Here is an 18099-nt window from a genome sequence, read left to right on the forward strand (position 1 = left end):
TCTGCAAATAGTGATAGTTTGACTTCTTCTTTTCCTATTTGGATTCCTTGTATGTCTTTCTCTTGTCTTATTGCTCTGGCTAGGACTTCCAGTATTATATTGAAAAGCAGTGGTGAGAGTGGACATCCTTGTCTTGTTCCAGATCTTAATGGAATTGCTTTCAGCTTTTCACCATTGAGGATGATACTGGCTGTTGGCTTGTCATAGATGGCCTTTATGATGTTGAGGTATGTTCCTTGTATCCCAAGAATTTCAAGGGCTTTTATCATGAATGGGTGTTGCACTTTGTCGAAAGCTTTCTCAGCATCTATTGATATTATCATATGGTTTTTATATTTCTTTTTGTTGATGTGTTGGATAACGTTGATTGATTTTCAGATGTTAAACCATCCTTGTGTCCCTGGAATGAATCCTACTTGGTCGTGGTGAATTATCTTATAGATACATTGTTGGATTCTGATAGCTAAAATTTTATTGAGGATTTTTGCATCAGTGTTCATTAGGGAGATTGGCCTGTAGTTTTCCTTTTTTGTGTTGTCCTTATTCGGTTTTGGTATTAGTGTAATGTTGGCTTCATAGAACGTGTTTGGTATTGTCCCTTCCTTCTCAATTTTTTGGAAGAGTTTGTGAAGGATAGGCACTAATTCGTCTCTGAATGTTTGGTAGAATTCATTTGTAAATCCATCAGGTCCTGGGCTTTTGTTTTTGGGAAGGTTTTTGATTACCATTTCAATTTCGCTGCTTGTAATTGGTCTGTTTAGGTGTTCTATTTCTTCTTTATCTAGCTTTGGGTGATTGTAGAGTTGTAGGAATTTGTCCATCTCCTCTAGATTGTTGAACTTGTTTCCATATAACTGTTCATAGTAGTTACTGATTATTCTTTTGATTTCTGCTGTGTCCGTTGTGATTTCTCCTCTTTCATTGATGATCCTGTTTATTTGTGCTTTCTCCCTTTTTTCCTTTGTGAGCCTGGCTAGGGGTTTGTCTATTTTATTGATTTTTTCAAAGAACCAGCTCTTGGTTTCATTGATCTTTTGGATTGTTTTTTTAGTTTCAATTTCATTTATTTCTGCTTTGGTTTTTATTATTTCTTTTCTTCTACTGGTTTTGGGTTTTTTTTTTTGTTGTTCTTTTTCTAGATCTCTGAGCTTCGAGATTAGGTTGTTTCTTTGAGTTCTTTCTTGTTTTTTGATGTGAGCTTCTATTGCTATATATTTTCCTCTTATTACTGCTTTTGCTGCATCCCATACATTTGGGATATTAGTGTCCTCCTTGTCATTCAATTCAAAGAATTTTTTAATTTCTTCTTTGATCTCCTCGTTAGTCCAGTGGTCTTCCAGTAGTGTGGTTTTTAATCTCCATGAGGTAGGATAGTTCCTTGCCTTCTTTTTATGGTTTATTTCTAGTTTGATGCCTTCATGGTCTGAAAAAATTGTTGGTATGATTTCAATCTTGGTGTATCTGTTGATGTTTGTCTTGTGGCCCAGTATGTGATCGATCCTGGAGAATGATCCATGTGCGCTTGAGAAAAATGTGTACTCCGTTTTTTTTGGGTTTAGTGTTCTATAGATGTCTGTTAAGCCCAAATGCTCTAGGTCCTTATTTAGAGCTTTAGTTTCTTTACTTATTTTTTGTCTTGTTGATCTATCCATTGTTGATAGTGGTGTGTTGAAGTCTCCCACTACGTATGTGTTTTCTCTGATGTCTGTTTTCAAAGAGGACAACAGTTGTCTGATATATTTTGGTGCTCCTTCGTTTGGTGAGTATATGTTAATGAGTGTTATTTCTTCTTGAAGTATTGTCCCCTTGATCATAATGTAGTGACCACTGGGGTCTCTTTTTATTTTTTTGAGTTTGAAGTCTGTTTTATCTGATATAAGTATAGCTGTTCCTGCTTTCTTTTTTGGTCCATTTGCTTGTAGGATTGTTTTCCATCCTTTAACTTTAAGCCTATTTTTATCTTTTGTAGCCAAATGTGTTTCCTGGAGACAGCAAAAGGTTGGGTTTTGTTTCTTAATCCAGGCTGCAACTCTGTGTCTTTTTATTGAAGAGTTTAGTCCATTTACATTTAGAGTTAATATTGATATGTTAGCATCTGTATTTGCCATTGTGTTTGTCTTTCCTTTGATTTTATTTATTTATTCTTTTAATAACTTTTTTTTTTTTTGGTCTTCTTTTGTTGTTATTCATCCCACTGAGGTTCTGACTTTAGGATTCCTTGTAGTATTTTTTGGAGTGGGGGTTTAGTTGCAATGAAATTCCGGAGTTTGTGTTTGTCTGGGAAGGTCCATATTCTTTCTTCAAAGAGGAAGGAGAGCTTTGCGGGATAGAGTATTCTTGGTTGGCATCTGTTTTCTTGGAGTCTGTTGACTATGTCCCTCCACTCTCTCCTTGCCCGTAGTGTTTCTTCAGAGAAGTCTGATGTCAGCCTGATTGGTTTTCCTTTGAATGTTATCTGTTTCTTCCCTCTTGTCAGCTTCATTATTTTTTCCTTGTCCTGGATTCTTGGGAGCTTTACTATTATGTGTCTTGCTGTGTTTTTCCTTTCATCGTGGAAGTTTGGTGTTCTTCTTGCTTCTTGTATATCAATTTTCAGCTCCTTCTTCGCATTTGGGAAGTTCTCTTCAATTATCTCCTGGAATATTTTCTCTGTTCCTACATCTCTCTCCTCTCCTTCTGGAATTCCTATAACTCTTATATTTCCTTTCCTCATGGAGTCAGATAGTTCCCGAAGTCTTTCTTCGTTCTTTTTCCTTCATACTTCTCTTTCCTTTTCTGTTTTGGTTCTTTTTATTTCTGTGTCTTCAAGAGTACTTATTCGTTCTTCCATTTCATCTATTCTGCTTTCATTGCTTTTCCCAGAGTTCTTTAGTTCCTCCATTAATTCTTTGATCTCTTGCATTTCTTTTACTTCCCTCTTTAGGGACTCAATTTCATTCTTCTGACCATTGTTTTCCCTTTTTAGGGACTCAATTTCATTCTTCTGACCATTGTTTTCCCTCTTTAGGGACTCAATTTCCTTCTTCTGATCATTGTTTTCCTTTATGACTTCTGCCACTTTTTTAATCAGGGCAATTTTAAATTCTCTTTCTGGAAGGCTCAGAAGTTCTTCCAAGTTACTGTCGTTGCAATCTGGAGGGTGGTTTTCTTTTTGTGGTGTGCTTCTTTCCTGAGGCGTTGTTAGGTTGCGTGTGGTTCTTCTACTCCCTACTGTCTGTTTTCTAATTTGTTGTATGCATTGGGACACTGTGTTGCTTGGACTGGCCGTCATCTTGGGTGAACTTCTCCGCTCCCCTCTGGCTCCTCCAGGAACCATCTCTGGCTTCTGGGGGGGCTTTCTGCTGGTTTCAGGAAGTCTTTACTGAAGAAATGTCCCTTTTCTAAACTGGCGAAGCGGGACGCAGTCCCTGCACATCCGGTCTCAGGCACACACTTCTGCGTGCCCGGTCTGCCCCGGACGTGGGTGCCTGCTCCCTCTGTGGGCTCAGACTGCAGGTTGGAAGGGGCCTGGCATGGGCTAACTTCCCAGCTGGCCACTGGGTCCTCCAGAAGCCTTCTGCTCTTTTCAAGAAGTCTTAAGAAATTTCCCTGTTCTATGGGGTGTTAGTGACTTTTTTTTCTGGTGGCTAGGTGGCGCCAGAGATCTCTCCTATTGTCCTTGGGGGGCTGTTTTTCAACCCCCCCACCCCCATGAGACAGGGAACAGAGAGCGAGAATGGTAGCGTAAACCTCAATGGCTTTGGGGTGCTGTGTCTGCCTTGTGCCCCACCGTCGTGGAGAACCCATGCCCAGAATTTCGTGCCCCAGGTCTCAGTTCAAAGCCCTCAGGTCCAGGACGCGGGCTGTAGCCCAGTTCAGTGGCGCGGGAATGGCCCCTTTTGCACCCGCTCCCGTGCCGGGTGCCTGGTTCCTGCTTACTCAGTGAGGGGCTTTCACCCCCGTGAGGGTCTCCGTGCGTCTCCCCACAAACCTAGGTCGCAGGTGCGGAGACCTGGGCAGCCGCAATCCCGGTCTGCGTTTGCTTTTCAAGCGCGCCAAGCGCGCCGCATTTCCGCGCAAGCTTACCGGCAGCCCGGGCTGTGTGCGCGTCTCCCGGGGTCTTTGTTCTTCTCTAATGGCGCCCGGAGCCTTCGCTCACCGCCGCGGCAAATCCTGCAGGGTTCGCCTCAGCTCCCGTTCACGGGGTGTGGTGGCTGCAATAGTTCCTTTCCACTCACAGTCCCGCTTGCTGCATAGTTTGTTCTTGTTGGTCGTTTTGGTTTGTTGTTTCCTCCTCTCTGCGGGTCAGAGAGTGCCGCCTCTGTGGGCGGGGGAGGGGAGCAGGGTTCTGCGCTTCCCTCCCTTCTGGTCCTCTTTTATGGCCACTTTCTTCTTCGGGCAGTTCGCTGGCGTCACCCGTTTATCTTCCGTGTCCCAGTTCTCACTGGGACCTGCCGCTTTTCCTCCCTATTCACTTTTTTTAATGGGAGATCTTACTCGCAGCGTCTCCTCGCCGCCATGTTGCTCCGCCCCCGACATGCTAAACTTTTATGATTGGATTCAGTAATGAAAACTAAAATAATTATGGAAGAAATCTAACATAGGATACGTATTATGAAATTGGAATAAGCTTCTACTTTTTCTCATTTAAAAAGTAATATTGCCTTTTTTTTGCCCTGTAATGTCACTGGAGACTTCCCAGCCAATGAGAAGCAAAAAAGTACATAATCCCCGACCTGGGTCTAATTGTGGGACTAGTTTGCAGGAAGGCATAGTCATTGCCCCTGATTTTGAAATTAAAAAAAATTGATATGCAACCTAAATAGTCTAATTTGCATAGAGATACCATCAATGAATTTACTGCAGGTTTTTTTTAAAAACTGAATTAGCATATTCTGTGCTCTGTCTTAGGAAGTTAAATAATTTTTTTCTGTTTTTCAATTCTTGAATATTATTTTTTTCAACTTCCAAATAATATCTTTTTATTCTAGCCCTCCATTATTTGGTACTGCACTTGATCTTAGCCAAAAGGCGGAGAAGCGATAGTCCTTCATTATTTGAATGAGCAAATTCATCTTCTGTCTGTGCTACTTATGCTTATAAAAAGGTCAAGTTCATTTTTGTACTTCAAGCTTATTTACAGACACTTAAGTTCTGTGTCATGTACAGGCATCATGACAGACAAAAAAAAAAATGGTATCCATTATTTAGATTTAGGAGGAAGCAGGGCATTTCAGGATTTAGATTTTGGGGCCTCCCTGGTGGTGCAAGGAGTTAAGTCTCAGCACTATCAAACTGTCTCCAGCCACTGCAGCATGAGTGCCTGGCCAGGGAGCTACCCACATGGCAAAGCAGTCCTCTCCTGTCTTGCCCGCTGCCCCCATCAGCAGTGTATTTCAGTAGATCTGCCTGTTCTGCTACCCACTCTGTCTCTGGTGAATCCTCTCACCCTCTGCATCTCTGGCCTACACCCCAGTTCTTGTATGCATAAATTAAAAAAAAAAAAAACTAAAAAAAAAAGATTTAGTTTTTCTTATTAAAGCTTTATTTTAAAAAAATTAAGAGGAAGTAGAAGAGAATATTTTTTTGAGTACCCATTACTTGTCAGTCACCTTGGTAGACATTTTATTTACATTCTCATTTATAGCTAGCAGTGACTGAGTCACTGAAAATGTAATTACCTGAATTTAAGAAAATGCCAGGCTGTAATTTCTTTATGGTTAGGAACTCTTTGAATTGAGAATTCCATTAAAAAGGGATTTGTCAAAGAAGTAAATGGTAATGGTAAAATGAACAAACTGGCATAAGGGATTTAATGAAAATAAACCTTTCAGTGTAAATTAATGGAATAATAGAGGGTCATTCAAATTTCAATACTTTCAAGGGTGAAGAGTGGCAAATATACAATTAGTGATCCCAATGCTATTGGAGGTATTCCAAACCTGAAGTGACTTTTTAATGGTCACCGATATATTATACATTAAAAATAATTAAATGTTCAAGTCTAAATAAGTGATAAACATTTTTGGGGGGCCATAGTAAGGACCTAAACTTAAAAATATTTATTCATGACTTATTGCCATTTTTACATGATTATTAACTTTACAGAACTATCCAGCAGAGTTCCTTGAATAGCTTTCTTAGAGCTTTTGCATTTATATATAACTTTTTGGGGATTTTCTTATTTAGTCTGCTACTTTGTCTAGGGTAAAAAATAAAAAGATGTACCAAAATACAATTATGGTGATTGTTGTTGAGGCCATGTAGAACTTAGAGGTGTAACAGTGGTCTCTATGTGATTATTTCCAGGATTTTGAATCTCTATGGCTAATTCTAAATGGCAATGGCAAGGTTGATTATGGAGAATTCAAACGTGCCATTATTGGTGAAATGAATGAATATAGGAAATCATTTGTTCGAAAGGTAACTTTGTTAGGTAATATTTCAAATAAATAATAACTTTTAAACAGTCGCTAGTTTCGTTACTTAAATACTTTAATGAATTATGATTGAAAATACTTTTAAATCCCTTTATCTGTAATATTTTGGTTTAGTAAAGCACAGAGAATTATATATACATACAAATCTTCCCAGATAAAGTAAAATATGTATATTTTAGGGAAATAAAAGCTGAAATAAATTTTGATTCAAAAATTACTTATTCTGGCTCCATAGCTCAGGGGTTAGAGCACTGGTCTTGTAAAAATTACTTATTCCATAAATTTCTGTCTCCAAAAATTACTAGCTTTATATAAAACTATTTGTGTTTTTAAATATCTCTGAGTTTCAGTTTATTATAGAGTTTGTATAAGGATTGAATAAAATAATGCATGTGAACGCTTGGCTTTGTGTCTGACTCAGGATGAAGGCTCATTATGTATTATTTTAGTATGGTGACTAAAAGGTGTTTCTCTGATTTTTACAATAAATGTGGCAAATATTATAGTGAAGATTATAATGACCACATTGTTGGAATTTAAACAGTTTGCTTTGATTTTTTTAATTTTTTTTATTTTTATATTCCCCACACAGTTGCAACCCCGATTTTGACCCCAATCCCTCTTTTCCCCCCACCCCCCTAAAAAGTGTCTCTGGTTCATAGTTGTTTGTTGATTTTGATTTTTTTCTTTCTTATAGTTATTTTTTTTCCTGGTCCATATTTAGGTTTTCTAGATTTCTGTTATGAGTGAGACCATCCGGTATTTTTCTTTTTCTTTCTGGCTTATTTTGCTGAGCATGATCCCGTCCAGCTCCATCCATGTTGCTGCAAATGGCATGTGTTTATCAAATGTTCACCGTCATTTGCAATCAGGGAAATGCAAATCAAAACTACAATGAGATACCATCTCACACCAGTGAGAATGGCACATATTAAAAAAACTAGCAACAACAAATGTTGGCGAGGATGTGACGAGAAAAGAACTCTCCTGCACTGCTGGTGGGAGTGCAAACTGGTCCAACCACTATGGAAAGCTGTGTGGAGATTCCTCAACCTACTAAACATAGAGCTTCCATATGATCCAGCAATTCCACTCCAAGGTATTTACCCAAAGGACACAGAAACATTAACTCCAAAGAGCACCTGCACGCCTATGTTTATAGCAGCACAATTTACAATAGCTAAGCTTTGGAAACAACCCAAATGCCCAAAAATAAATGAGTGGATCAAGAAGATGTGGTACATATACACAGTGGAATATTACTCAGCATTCAAAAAAGATAGCTTTGATTTTTTATAGGAAGCTCCAAAATACTCAGGTTCTAGTAGTCATTTTATTTTTTTCTCTCAAATTTTATTGCATTGCAATTCAATTAAATAAATACATAATTTGCAATCTTGGAAGTACAACTTTGTACCTCCGCCTGTGTTCATGCCTCACCCTCTGTCAGGTCTCCAGTGCCACAGCCCTATCACTTACACTCCCCACTCTTTTCCCCTCCCCCTAACCCGCTCTGGTAAACAGTACATTTTTCACAGTCTAAGAATTATTCTTGTTGCTTTCCCAGTTTGATGGTTTGATTTTGGTGATTTATATTCTGCAAATGACTAAAACAATCTAATAACTATATTTTAATTGATTTCACTTAGCATAATTACCTCAAGATCCCTCCATTTTGTCCCAAAAGGCACAATTTCACCTTTTTCAGTAGTTGAGTAGTATTCCTTTGGCTATAGATTCATTAATTCTTTTATCCAGTTGTCTGTCATGGGCATTTAGGTTGGTTTCATGACTTGGTTATTGTGAATAATGCTGTGAACACAGGATTGCATAAATCATTTTGCATCAGTGTTTTCACATTCTTTGGGTAAATACTTATAAGTCGGGCCTCCCTAGTGGCACAGTGGGTTGAGCGCAGTGCTGTGAAGCTGCCTGCAGACTCTGCAGTGTGGGTTCAATCCCAGCCGGCCGGTGAGAATCCCACATGGCACGGCAGACCTCTCCTGTCTCGCCTGCTGCTCCCCTCAGCAGTGTATTTCTTCAGTTTGCCTGTTCTGTTCCCCGCTCTGGCTCTGGTGGATTCTCTCACCTCCCACGCTTCTGACTGTACCCTGGTTCTTGTATAAATAAATAAATATTTTAAAAAATACCTAGAAGTAGTATTTACTTCCATTTATACCTTTTTGTGGTATTTCCATTTATAATTTTTTGAGGAATCTCCATGTCATTTTCTATAGATACTGCACCAAATTACATTTCTACCAAGTATAAATGAGTGTTCTTTTTTCTCCATATCCTTGACAACATTGCTTTTTTGTCTTTTTTGATACAGGCCATTCTTATAGGGGTCAGGTTTTCATTTGTATTTCCTTTATAATAAGTGATGTTGTCTATTTTTCATGTGCTGTAGGCCATTTGTATGTCTTCTTTGGAAAAGCATTTATTTAGATACTTTACCCTTTTTTGATTGCATCATTTATTTATTTATTTTTTGGTTATTGATTTGTATAAGTTCTTTATATGTCTTGGGTTAACCCCTTGACAGACGAGGGATTTGCAAATATCTTCTTCCAGTTCTTATGCAGTCTTTTTCTTTTTGTGGTGGTTTCCTCTGAGGTATAAAAACTTTTTAGTTGTTATAGTCCCAATTTGTTTATTTTTGCTCTGTTTCTCTTGCATTGTAATTGTGTCCCCAAATACATCTCCGCAGTTGATCTCCAAGAATATGTCACCAGAGTTTCTTTTATGTAACTTACAGTTTTAGATCTTATATCCAAGTATTTAATCCATTTTGAATTAATTTTTGTATAAGGGGTGAAGTAAGGATCTAGTTTCATATTTTTGCCTATGACCACCTAGGTTCCCAGCACTTTTTTTTTTAATATGTATATATATATATATTAAAGATTTTATTTATTTATTTATACAAGCACTGGGTACAGTCAGGAGCGCAGGAGGGTGAGAGAATCCACCAGAGCCAGAGCCGGGAGCAGAGCAGGCAGTAGGACCAAAGGCAGAAGGACACTGCTGAGGGGAGCAGCAGGCAGCAGGAGAGATCTGCGTGCCATGTAGGACCCTCGCCAGCTGCTAGGGATCAAACCAGCACTGCAGAGGCTGCAGGCAGCTTCGCAGCCCAGCACTCAACTGCTGCACCACCAGGAGAGGCCCTCCCAGCACTTTTTTTTAAGAGGCTCTTTTTTCTCATTGTATGGTCATAGCCCCTTGGTCAAAAACTAACTGTTCATGTTTGTGCGGCTCTATTTCTAGACTTTCTATTTTATCCCACTGGTTTGTGTTTCTGTTTTGTTCTAATATCATACTCTTCTTCCTTTAATGTTTTGTTGTTGTCTCACATTACTGTTTATAGTTCTTATTTTATGTTCCTATTTATCAACTTACTCAAGGTTTTGTGTTGTTCTGGTTTGCATTTAATTTTTTTTTCTTCACATTGAAAAACTCTTTTCAGCATTTCTTGTATGGAAGGTCTCGTGATGGAAAACTACATTTTTGTCTGTCTGGGAAAGCCTTTATTGGATAATACATTTGCAGGATAGAATTTTCTTGGGTGACATCTCTTTTCTTTTAAAACTGTGACTGTGTCATTCTATTTTCTTCTAGACTTGAATGTATCTGCTGAGAAAGCTGATAAAAATATGACTGAGGTTCCTCTTTATGTTACATTCTTCTCTTCCTCCTGCAGTATTTAATTTTTTTCTTTATCATTAACTTTTGATAATTTAACAGTGATGTGTCTTGATGAAGGCCATTTTGTATTTTGAAATTTTGGTGTTCTTTTGGCTTCCTTGGTATTTATTTTCAATTCGTTTCTTAGGTTTGGGAAGTTCTCAGTCATTATTTCTTTGAAAAGGGTCTCCATGCCCTTCACTTCTTACCTTCTGGAATACCCAATATCTCTGTTTCCTCTTCAAATGAAGTCTGCTATTTCTTGTAGAGATTCTTCATTTTTCCTAAATTTCCATTTTCCTAAATTTTCATTTTTTCCTAAATTTCCATTTTTCCACTTGGGTCATTTATATCTTCAATTTCTGTCATTTTTCTTCCTGCATAAGTCTACTGAAAATATTTTCTATATTTTTCCTCATTATATTCAGTCTCTCTCTCTCTCTCTCTCTCTTAAATATCCTCAGTTTCTTTCCTAGTGAGTTCTTTCTATTCCTGGGTCTCTTTTCTAAGAACCTCACATGTCCTTCTTTGAGCTGCTAGGATAATGTTGATTGTTTTTTCCCAAGAAAATATTTTGTGATATTCAGTGTTGTCTTGAATTAGAGAAGCATTACAATAACTGAATTTCAAAATATGGTATTCAAAGTCAGGAAATAGAATAATAAAGCTCAATTGTAAAATGTTTTGTGTGCCTCCCCGATGGCACAGCAGTTGAGGGCTGGGTTGCGAAGTTGCCTGCAGACTCTGTGGCACCAGTTCCATCCCCGGCTGCTCCCGGCCACCAGAGGAGGGTCCCACATGGCGCGCAGACCTCTCCTGCCGCCCGCTGCTCCCCTCAGCAGTGTACTTCAGTTCCTTCTGCCTGCTCTGCTCCCAGCTCTGGCTCTGGTGAATTCTCTGACCCTCCTGCACTTCTGACTGTACCCAGTGCTTGTATAAATAAATAAACAAACAAACAAATAAATCTTTAAAAAAAATGTTTTGTTTTCTTACTGTGATGGAATATTTGCAAGCTCATTTTTTATGAATTATTTCATTTTATATAATTCTTACATAATTTTTCATTTTGCATAATGTGTGCATTTTCATTTTGGTTATATTCCCCATGCAAACTCATTTTTTGAATCAAAATTATTTACCTGACAGTTTGTCTGGGCCATTTTTCAGTTTCATGTGAATTCTGAGCTAGATGTTACTTGAGAGGTCTTTTACCCAACCCTGTACTGTGTAGTTGAGCAAAACCAAACACAGGTTTGGTTACTTTCTCAAGGAGAGAGTGCTGGAAAGTGGTAATACTTGAGTGCAGGTCTATCTTGCTCCAGTGTCTTTCTCCCTGTATTCATAATGTGTCCTGTATATACGGTTTAGTGCTTTATACTGCCTTGTTTAGAGGTCAGATTAGGTTCTCATGTCTAATGTTTTCATAGAAAAAAATAACACTTCTTTTGTAGGCCTTTATGAAACTGGATTTCAACAAAACTGGCAGTGTGCCTATTATAGAAATTAGAAAATGTTACTGTGCAAAGACGCATCCTCAAGTAATTTCAGGTAATTACTATTAGTCAAAATGCATTATATTTCTAAAATTTTAGTTAATAAATAAAGATATTTAAATTATATTAATTGATAGCATGGACTTTAGACCATAAGGGAAGAAATAAAAATTATTTTTTAAACCAGAAAAGTGAGAGCTGCTTGCCCCTCTTCATTTAAAAACTCTCAGGTGTGTCATCTATACTTACCTTTTTTTGAGTGAATTTTTATTTCCTGTGAGATGTGATGAATTTGAGTTAGAAAGAATCGAATAGATTTAGAGAATAGATCATAGCATATGCAAGTTCACCAACTTAACTTTACTGTATCTGCTTATACTTGAAGACTTAAGGCAGAATAAGGGAGTGTCTTTCTTTAGAGTGGATTTATACATATAACAAATGCATGTCTATACAAATTTGATGATGTAATAATTCTAAAGATTCATTTTCTACTATATTTCTTAAGACTTTAATTTTTATACAATTGATTTATAAATGAATTAGTGTTACAAAGACAGCATTTGATTACAGTAACTCCTTTTTATTACATTTCCCTTTCTATAATGATTATTGTTTTTAGTATATATATTTATTTATAGTTAATTCCTTTGAATTTTTATAGCTTTGTATTTACTATAAATATCTAATTTTTTGAAGGTATTTTTAACACCATAAACACATTGCTATGTAGTTTGCTGTTCATACTCAGCAATATGTTGGAGCTCTTTCCATGTTAATTCATACTGAGACACCTTATTTTATTTTTTTAAATCACTTTTCCAGAGTTTACCTAGTTATTCTTCTGTTTTAGACTTTTAAATTTCTACTCATTGATGTGTAACCAAAGAAGCCATGGGTATAGTTGTGACTCCTTAGGTCTATTGCCTATTGTTTCTTGACAGTAAGTCAAGAAACTACCATGAATGCTGTATTTTAAATTTTAATTGATACTTTTAAATTACATGATAGGATTGCTCTATCATATTACACTGCCATTATTTGGAGAATTCATTTTCCTTATCTCCTGGCCAACTCCTTAGTTTTTGCCAGTCTGATAGATGAAAAAAAAAATTTTCATTTCCCTGGTTACTATGGAGGTTAAAACATATTTTGTATGTTTATTGACCACTTGTAAATTATATTTTATGATAGTTTCTAACTAGTTTTGATTATATAGTATTAGATACAGTGGAATACTATTACTTAAGAATTTTATTCTTAAATATTAAAAGTGATACACCATTGTTGGCTTCTTATCATCATTACAAATGGTTTATTATTATTGTTTAGTTTAAAAAAACAGATATTGTAATAGAAATAAGGCTGATCTACACTGGCTTTCCAAATTTCAAATTATGTATTTCAAGACCAAGTAATGTAAGTTGCTTATCAGTGACTTAAATAAACTGTAATTGCTGTAAGAGATTTCTATTATTATTTAATTATTTTTAGTATATCTTTTCCCTTTACATCCATGCCACTCATTTTCTTTTAACTAGCAACATGAAAGTTCACTTATTTCAAACTCAGGTGATAGCCATGCCATGTTTTTTTCTTTTTGTCTTTCCCTTTCTTCTAATATCAAGGAAGTTGCTTAATTAGCTTTAGTTTCACTATATTGTCCTTGTTTTTATTATTGTTGGCTAAGCCTTTGTTAATCCAAGAAATTCCATGCTTCCCAAAGAAATGATATTTAAACTAAGATTGTTCCTTCCCTTTAAATGGTCATGGTAAAATCAAAGCCACTTATTTCAATATGTTATTATTCTTTTACTGAATTAAAATAATCAAATGAATTTTAGAAAGAAAATGGATCAGATATTTTGTTTTCTCTTTAAATTGCAATGTTTTATACAGATGTGATTGTCACTTGCATCTTCCTATGCAATAAATATATATGACACAGTGGAACTAGCCAACTTAATGTCAAAGATTTAAATGGAATGATTTAATAGTGTGAAAGTTCTTCCAGCAAAGATTTTCATAGACCTCTGAATCCTGTGTTTTTAGTAATATTTTCTTTGTGTTGTCTGGGTAGGTGATGCCTATAAAAACTAATGCTTGAATATAGGCATGCCTGTGAAAGGCATGGCATTACTGTATTGATATCCTATAAATCTTTGAAAGTATTTGATTTCTTTGCTCATATCTAGTGGAAATGAAGCCAAGTCCTTCAAAACACTAAGAAATACAAGAATACCTGTAACAGTGACTATAAGTGACTTATTTTGCCTATATGTATAAGATAGACCCTATCAGAAACTAAAAAGATTTCCTCAAATGTGTATTCAAACCATTTCCATCAAATTCTATTTGATGCAAGAAAATGTTTAAATAATATGAAAGGTAGTTTGACATAGGATTTCATATTGTTGAAAAGATTTCATTAAGTAATTAAGTATTATCGTCAATCATTTTATTAATCTATTAAAGATATTCTTTCATAGGCAGTATTATTTTACAGGCCATTCTACAGAAGAAGAAATTAAATCATCCTTTCTAGAGACATTAAAAGACGCTTGCAGCAAGTCTGATGAAGTGTCATATGGTGAATTTGAAGATTACTATGAAGGCCTAAGTTTAGGGATAGTAGATGATAAAGATTTTGTTAATATTTTACGTACTCCTTGGGGGATTTAGTTTTTAAAAATGTTAAGTTATCAACCTTTTAAAGGAGAGATTAATTGAAGGTAAAGTTTGATCCAACATTGCAATATATTTTTCCAGGACTCCAGATGTAGAGGTATGTGTATGTTCTTACACATGTATGAGTGTTTGCTTATCTATACGTTTATAAAGATCTTTTTGATTTGTTACTTATCTTGAGCATGTTTTATTTGAATATATTTTAGAAGATTCTTTAAATTAATCTTCATAGGAAAGTTATGTCTATATCAAGCTCTGCGAGACCATCTGTATAATAAACAAGTTTCTTTTCCTTTGGTTTTTGCCACCAGTCCCTCAAATGTAATTGCCACTGTCACCATTCTCAACTTGATAAATGGAAATTGGGCCCAAAGCCTATGAAATGGAAATAATTCAGCCTGTTTCAAACATGAAAATGTTAAAGAAATTGAGGTATATGCAAGAGAATTTTCCAAACAGTGTGATTATAGATATTTTCTATAACATAAATATTTAGAATATCAATGGCCAACCCCTAAAATGCATAAGCACTAACTTGTCTTTATAAATTCTTGCTTTCTATATTGTGTGCTGTTTGTGCAATAGAGCTGTGCCCTAAAATTAATGCATGTTATTCTAGACATCTTTTTGGTATATTAAATGACTGAGACATTTTCTTCTAAATAGATATTATTTAATGTTTAGATGTGCATAATCATTCTTTGTAATTTTTTCTGTTTCTTGCTTCTTTGTAATATAAGAGAAGAGAAAAAAAGATTTAGAATTGTTTTCAACTTCATAATTTTAATTTTGGGTTAAGATGCCATATTTGAAAAAAGTAGCATTAAGAAAATAAGAAATGGTTCAAAATGAAAATATGCACTTTGTAGAATATGACTTTGGCATATAATGTTATTCATTTATAGACTTGTCAAAATTATCAGAAATGTGTAAACACAATAAATTAAAAGTATTTGCGTAAATAAGAAAATGCACTATTAAAATATCAGACAGAAAATATAAACAAATATTTTAGTGATGTGATGTTTCCATTAGCTAAGTTCATTATTTCTTGGATCTTTTCCTGAATTAGTTATTGAAATTAAAAGCTGGAAGATGTTTTGGCAGAAATAAGTCTAAACTATTATCTGAGTCACACCCTTTTTCTTGAAAAATTTCATACAACTGTAGTCATCTGAAATCCTAAAAATTGTTCTCATGTTCAAATGACTAATATTGTGTGTGCTGAGTATGCGTATAGTATTTTTCATTGATAAATTTTTATTTAGTTCTCATAACAGTCTACTAACAGTCTCATAACAGTCTTAATTTTCTGATGAATAGCATTAGAACATGTGTCAGTTATCGTTATAAAAAAGGGGGAGGAAAGTTCTTCCAGAATGTGACATATTAATATTAATATGATGGCATGATTTTAAACCTCTGCCTCCTAAATATTCATTTGGTTTTTATTAGAAAGTATCTGTTTATGAAATGTAAGTTTTAAAGTTAATTTTCTGTTGTTTGGCATCATAATATCCATGTAGAGTTAGAAAATATGTATTCAATATGAGGGTATTTCGGGTATATTTTGTTAAAATATAATGGGTGGCACAATAAATCATTCTTTTGAGTTTGCCTCACTGTCTACATTCTTCTTTCAATTTGATGAAATGGAATCTATTATTTTGTCTTCAATTTAATAGAATAGCATTTAATAAATGTGACATTTTCAGATATCTACAGTGTAATAATTGGGTTTTGAAATTCTATTCAAGATTTTGAAATATCTCTTGATTAATTTTAAAAATATTAAGTTATATGTTGTAATGATGTAACATGAGTTTTATAATTATGCATATTTCATGAGTAAATTTTTGAAAATTTTAGGTAATGATACTGTTTATTGGATTCTATATGTTGATTTTACTATTTCTATTATTACAGAGTTTTATAGACTTTTCAGGAAAAAGGCTCATTAGAAAACTAAAAATATATTTAGGAATATATTTAACTATGCATTAACTACGCACAAATATGCATTTCCATGATAGAGTAATGAGTAAAACATAGCTAAAATATATGTTCCTTATTCTCGTATGCTGTTGGTGGGAATGTAGACTGATCCAACACCTATAAGACAGCATTGCTCTTCCTCAAAATATTAAAAATACATGACCAAACAATTCCACTGCTAAGTATCTACCTGTAAAATGCTAACACACTAATTCAAAGGAATACATGTATTCCTATGTTCATTGCAATTCTATTTACAATAACTAATTTACAATGGGCCAATTAGAGATGTTAGAAATTTGCCCAAAGTGTTTACAAATGTAAAGTTATTCTTCCACATGTATCATCTTGGTATTAAATTCAGTACAAGACACTTTGTTATTCATTACTTTTAACTTGTCACTTTGCTACATGTTTTGAAGGAAAAGAGAGGCTAACCTTAATACAAGATTTTATTTTTTTCCTTTATGGATTTTGAAAAAGGAAGAGAATTAAAAACCAGATATTTATTAGTTGTAGAAGGAAATGCTGCCCATTAAAATATATGTCTTTAGAAGAATGCCTCTGATGATTGCCATTTGAGATTAATCAGGAAAAAGTTAGCAAAGCTTTTCATTTATTTCCAGCAAGAAAACAAAGGAAATAAATGCACAATGAGTACATTTTCTGTAAAGCTGTATGACATGCTACATATAGATTAAGTATTACATCTGTATCTCTAAACATATCCTTATCTATATCTATATTCAATCTTCATTGTAATTTTCAGATGAAGAAGTAGAGACTCAGTGATATTAAGTAGCTTCTCAAGCTCATAGAACTAATTTCTAGGAGAGTTCAAGTTTGAAATCAGTATTCAGAGACTTCAAAGCTTGTGCTCTTTCAACATCATTTATATTAAAATATTACTCTAAGGACATACTCTTACTTGATGGAATAGTAATTGAATACTTCCTCAAAATTACTTTTCCTTGACAACATATATTTTGTTAAAAGTTCTGTAAAAATCTCTCTAGCTACTATATACGTGTGTGACTTTCTAAGTGGCATATAGTGCTCTCCTTGAATTGCAGTTATTTGCTTCATACTAGCCTTCTTATTACCTGAAAATCCCAGGGAAATCAACATACAGTTGAGCTGCAAAGATGAGAATCTTTTCATGTACATCTGAATTCATTCAGCCATAACTCAGATATCTCATTCTAACTATTGAAAAAATATAGAATATCTTTTCTTCTTGCTCTCTTGCATAAAATTCATCAACCAGATAGGTAATTTTTTAATTTAAATTCTTCCAAATAACTTTACCTTGTTTGGATACCCCAAAATTATACAAATCGGCCTCAAGGCTCATTGAGGAAAATGTGTATCCATTACTGTTTCTACAATCTATACAGTCAATTCTCCAGGTTTTTTGCTGTTTCATCTTAAATGGACAGATCAATCACCAATCTTAATTATACCTTAATAAATCATATTTTCACAGTGGTGAGTTATTTCTCCCCTGGGATGACATAGGTAGTCCTTCCATGTACCAATGAACCCAGTTTCCAGAAGAGATGGTTCTTGAGGTAGTATTAGAAAACAGGCATGAGTTAATAATTTAATTTCACCAAGTGGAGGAAATAACTTTAGACAAATGTAGCAGAGCAATTCTGAAGTCATGGAAGTTTGAAACCTTTCAATCATTTTAAAAACTAGTTCATAATGGCATGAGGAACATGGAGAATGATCTGAGTACAGGAAGTGTTTTACCAGTCATGGACGAGGGGTGATTGAATTTATAACTTTAAATGTAGACACTTTGCCACATGTTTTGG

At 35.0% G+C, this 18099-nt stretch overlaps 1 protein-coding gene across 5 annotated transcripts in view; it reads left to right on the forward strand.

The window, feature by feature from the left end:
* LOC119247496 (calcyphosin-2-like) overlaps window positions 1-15896 on the forward strand; it is a 47712-nt gene extending 31816 nt beyond the window's left edge. For 4 of the 5 annotated variants that reach the window (XM_054696208.1, XM_054696211.1, XM_037513961.2 and 1 more), the window contains 3 exons: window positions 6289-6402; window positions 11555-11651; window positions 14103-15896. In XM_054696208.1, coding sequence (XP_054552183.1) covers window positions 6289-6402; window positions 11555-11651; window positions 14103-14278 — 387 coding nt within the window. In that variant the 3' untranslated portion in view covers window positions 14279-15896. Of the gene's footprint in view, window positions 1-6288; window positions 6416-11554; window positions 11652-14102 lie in introns of those variants that run through there. The other variant, XM_054696212.1, reaches the window with a different exon arrangement.
* The last annotated feature ends 2203 nt before the right edge of the window (window positions 15897-18099 follow it).

This window comes from Talpa occidentalis, unplaced genomic scaffold, assembly GCF_014898055.3.
Source record: "Talpa occidentalis isolate TD23 unplaced genomic scaffold, MPIMG_talOcc4v2.1 talOcc4.16, whole genome shotgun sequence".
In the NCBI taxonomy this organism is placed as follows: Eukaryota; Metazoa; Chordata; class Mammalia; order Eulipotyphla; family Talpidae; genus Talpa; species Talpa occidentalis.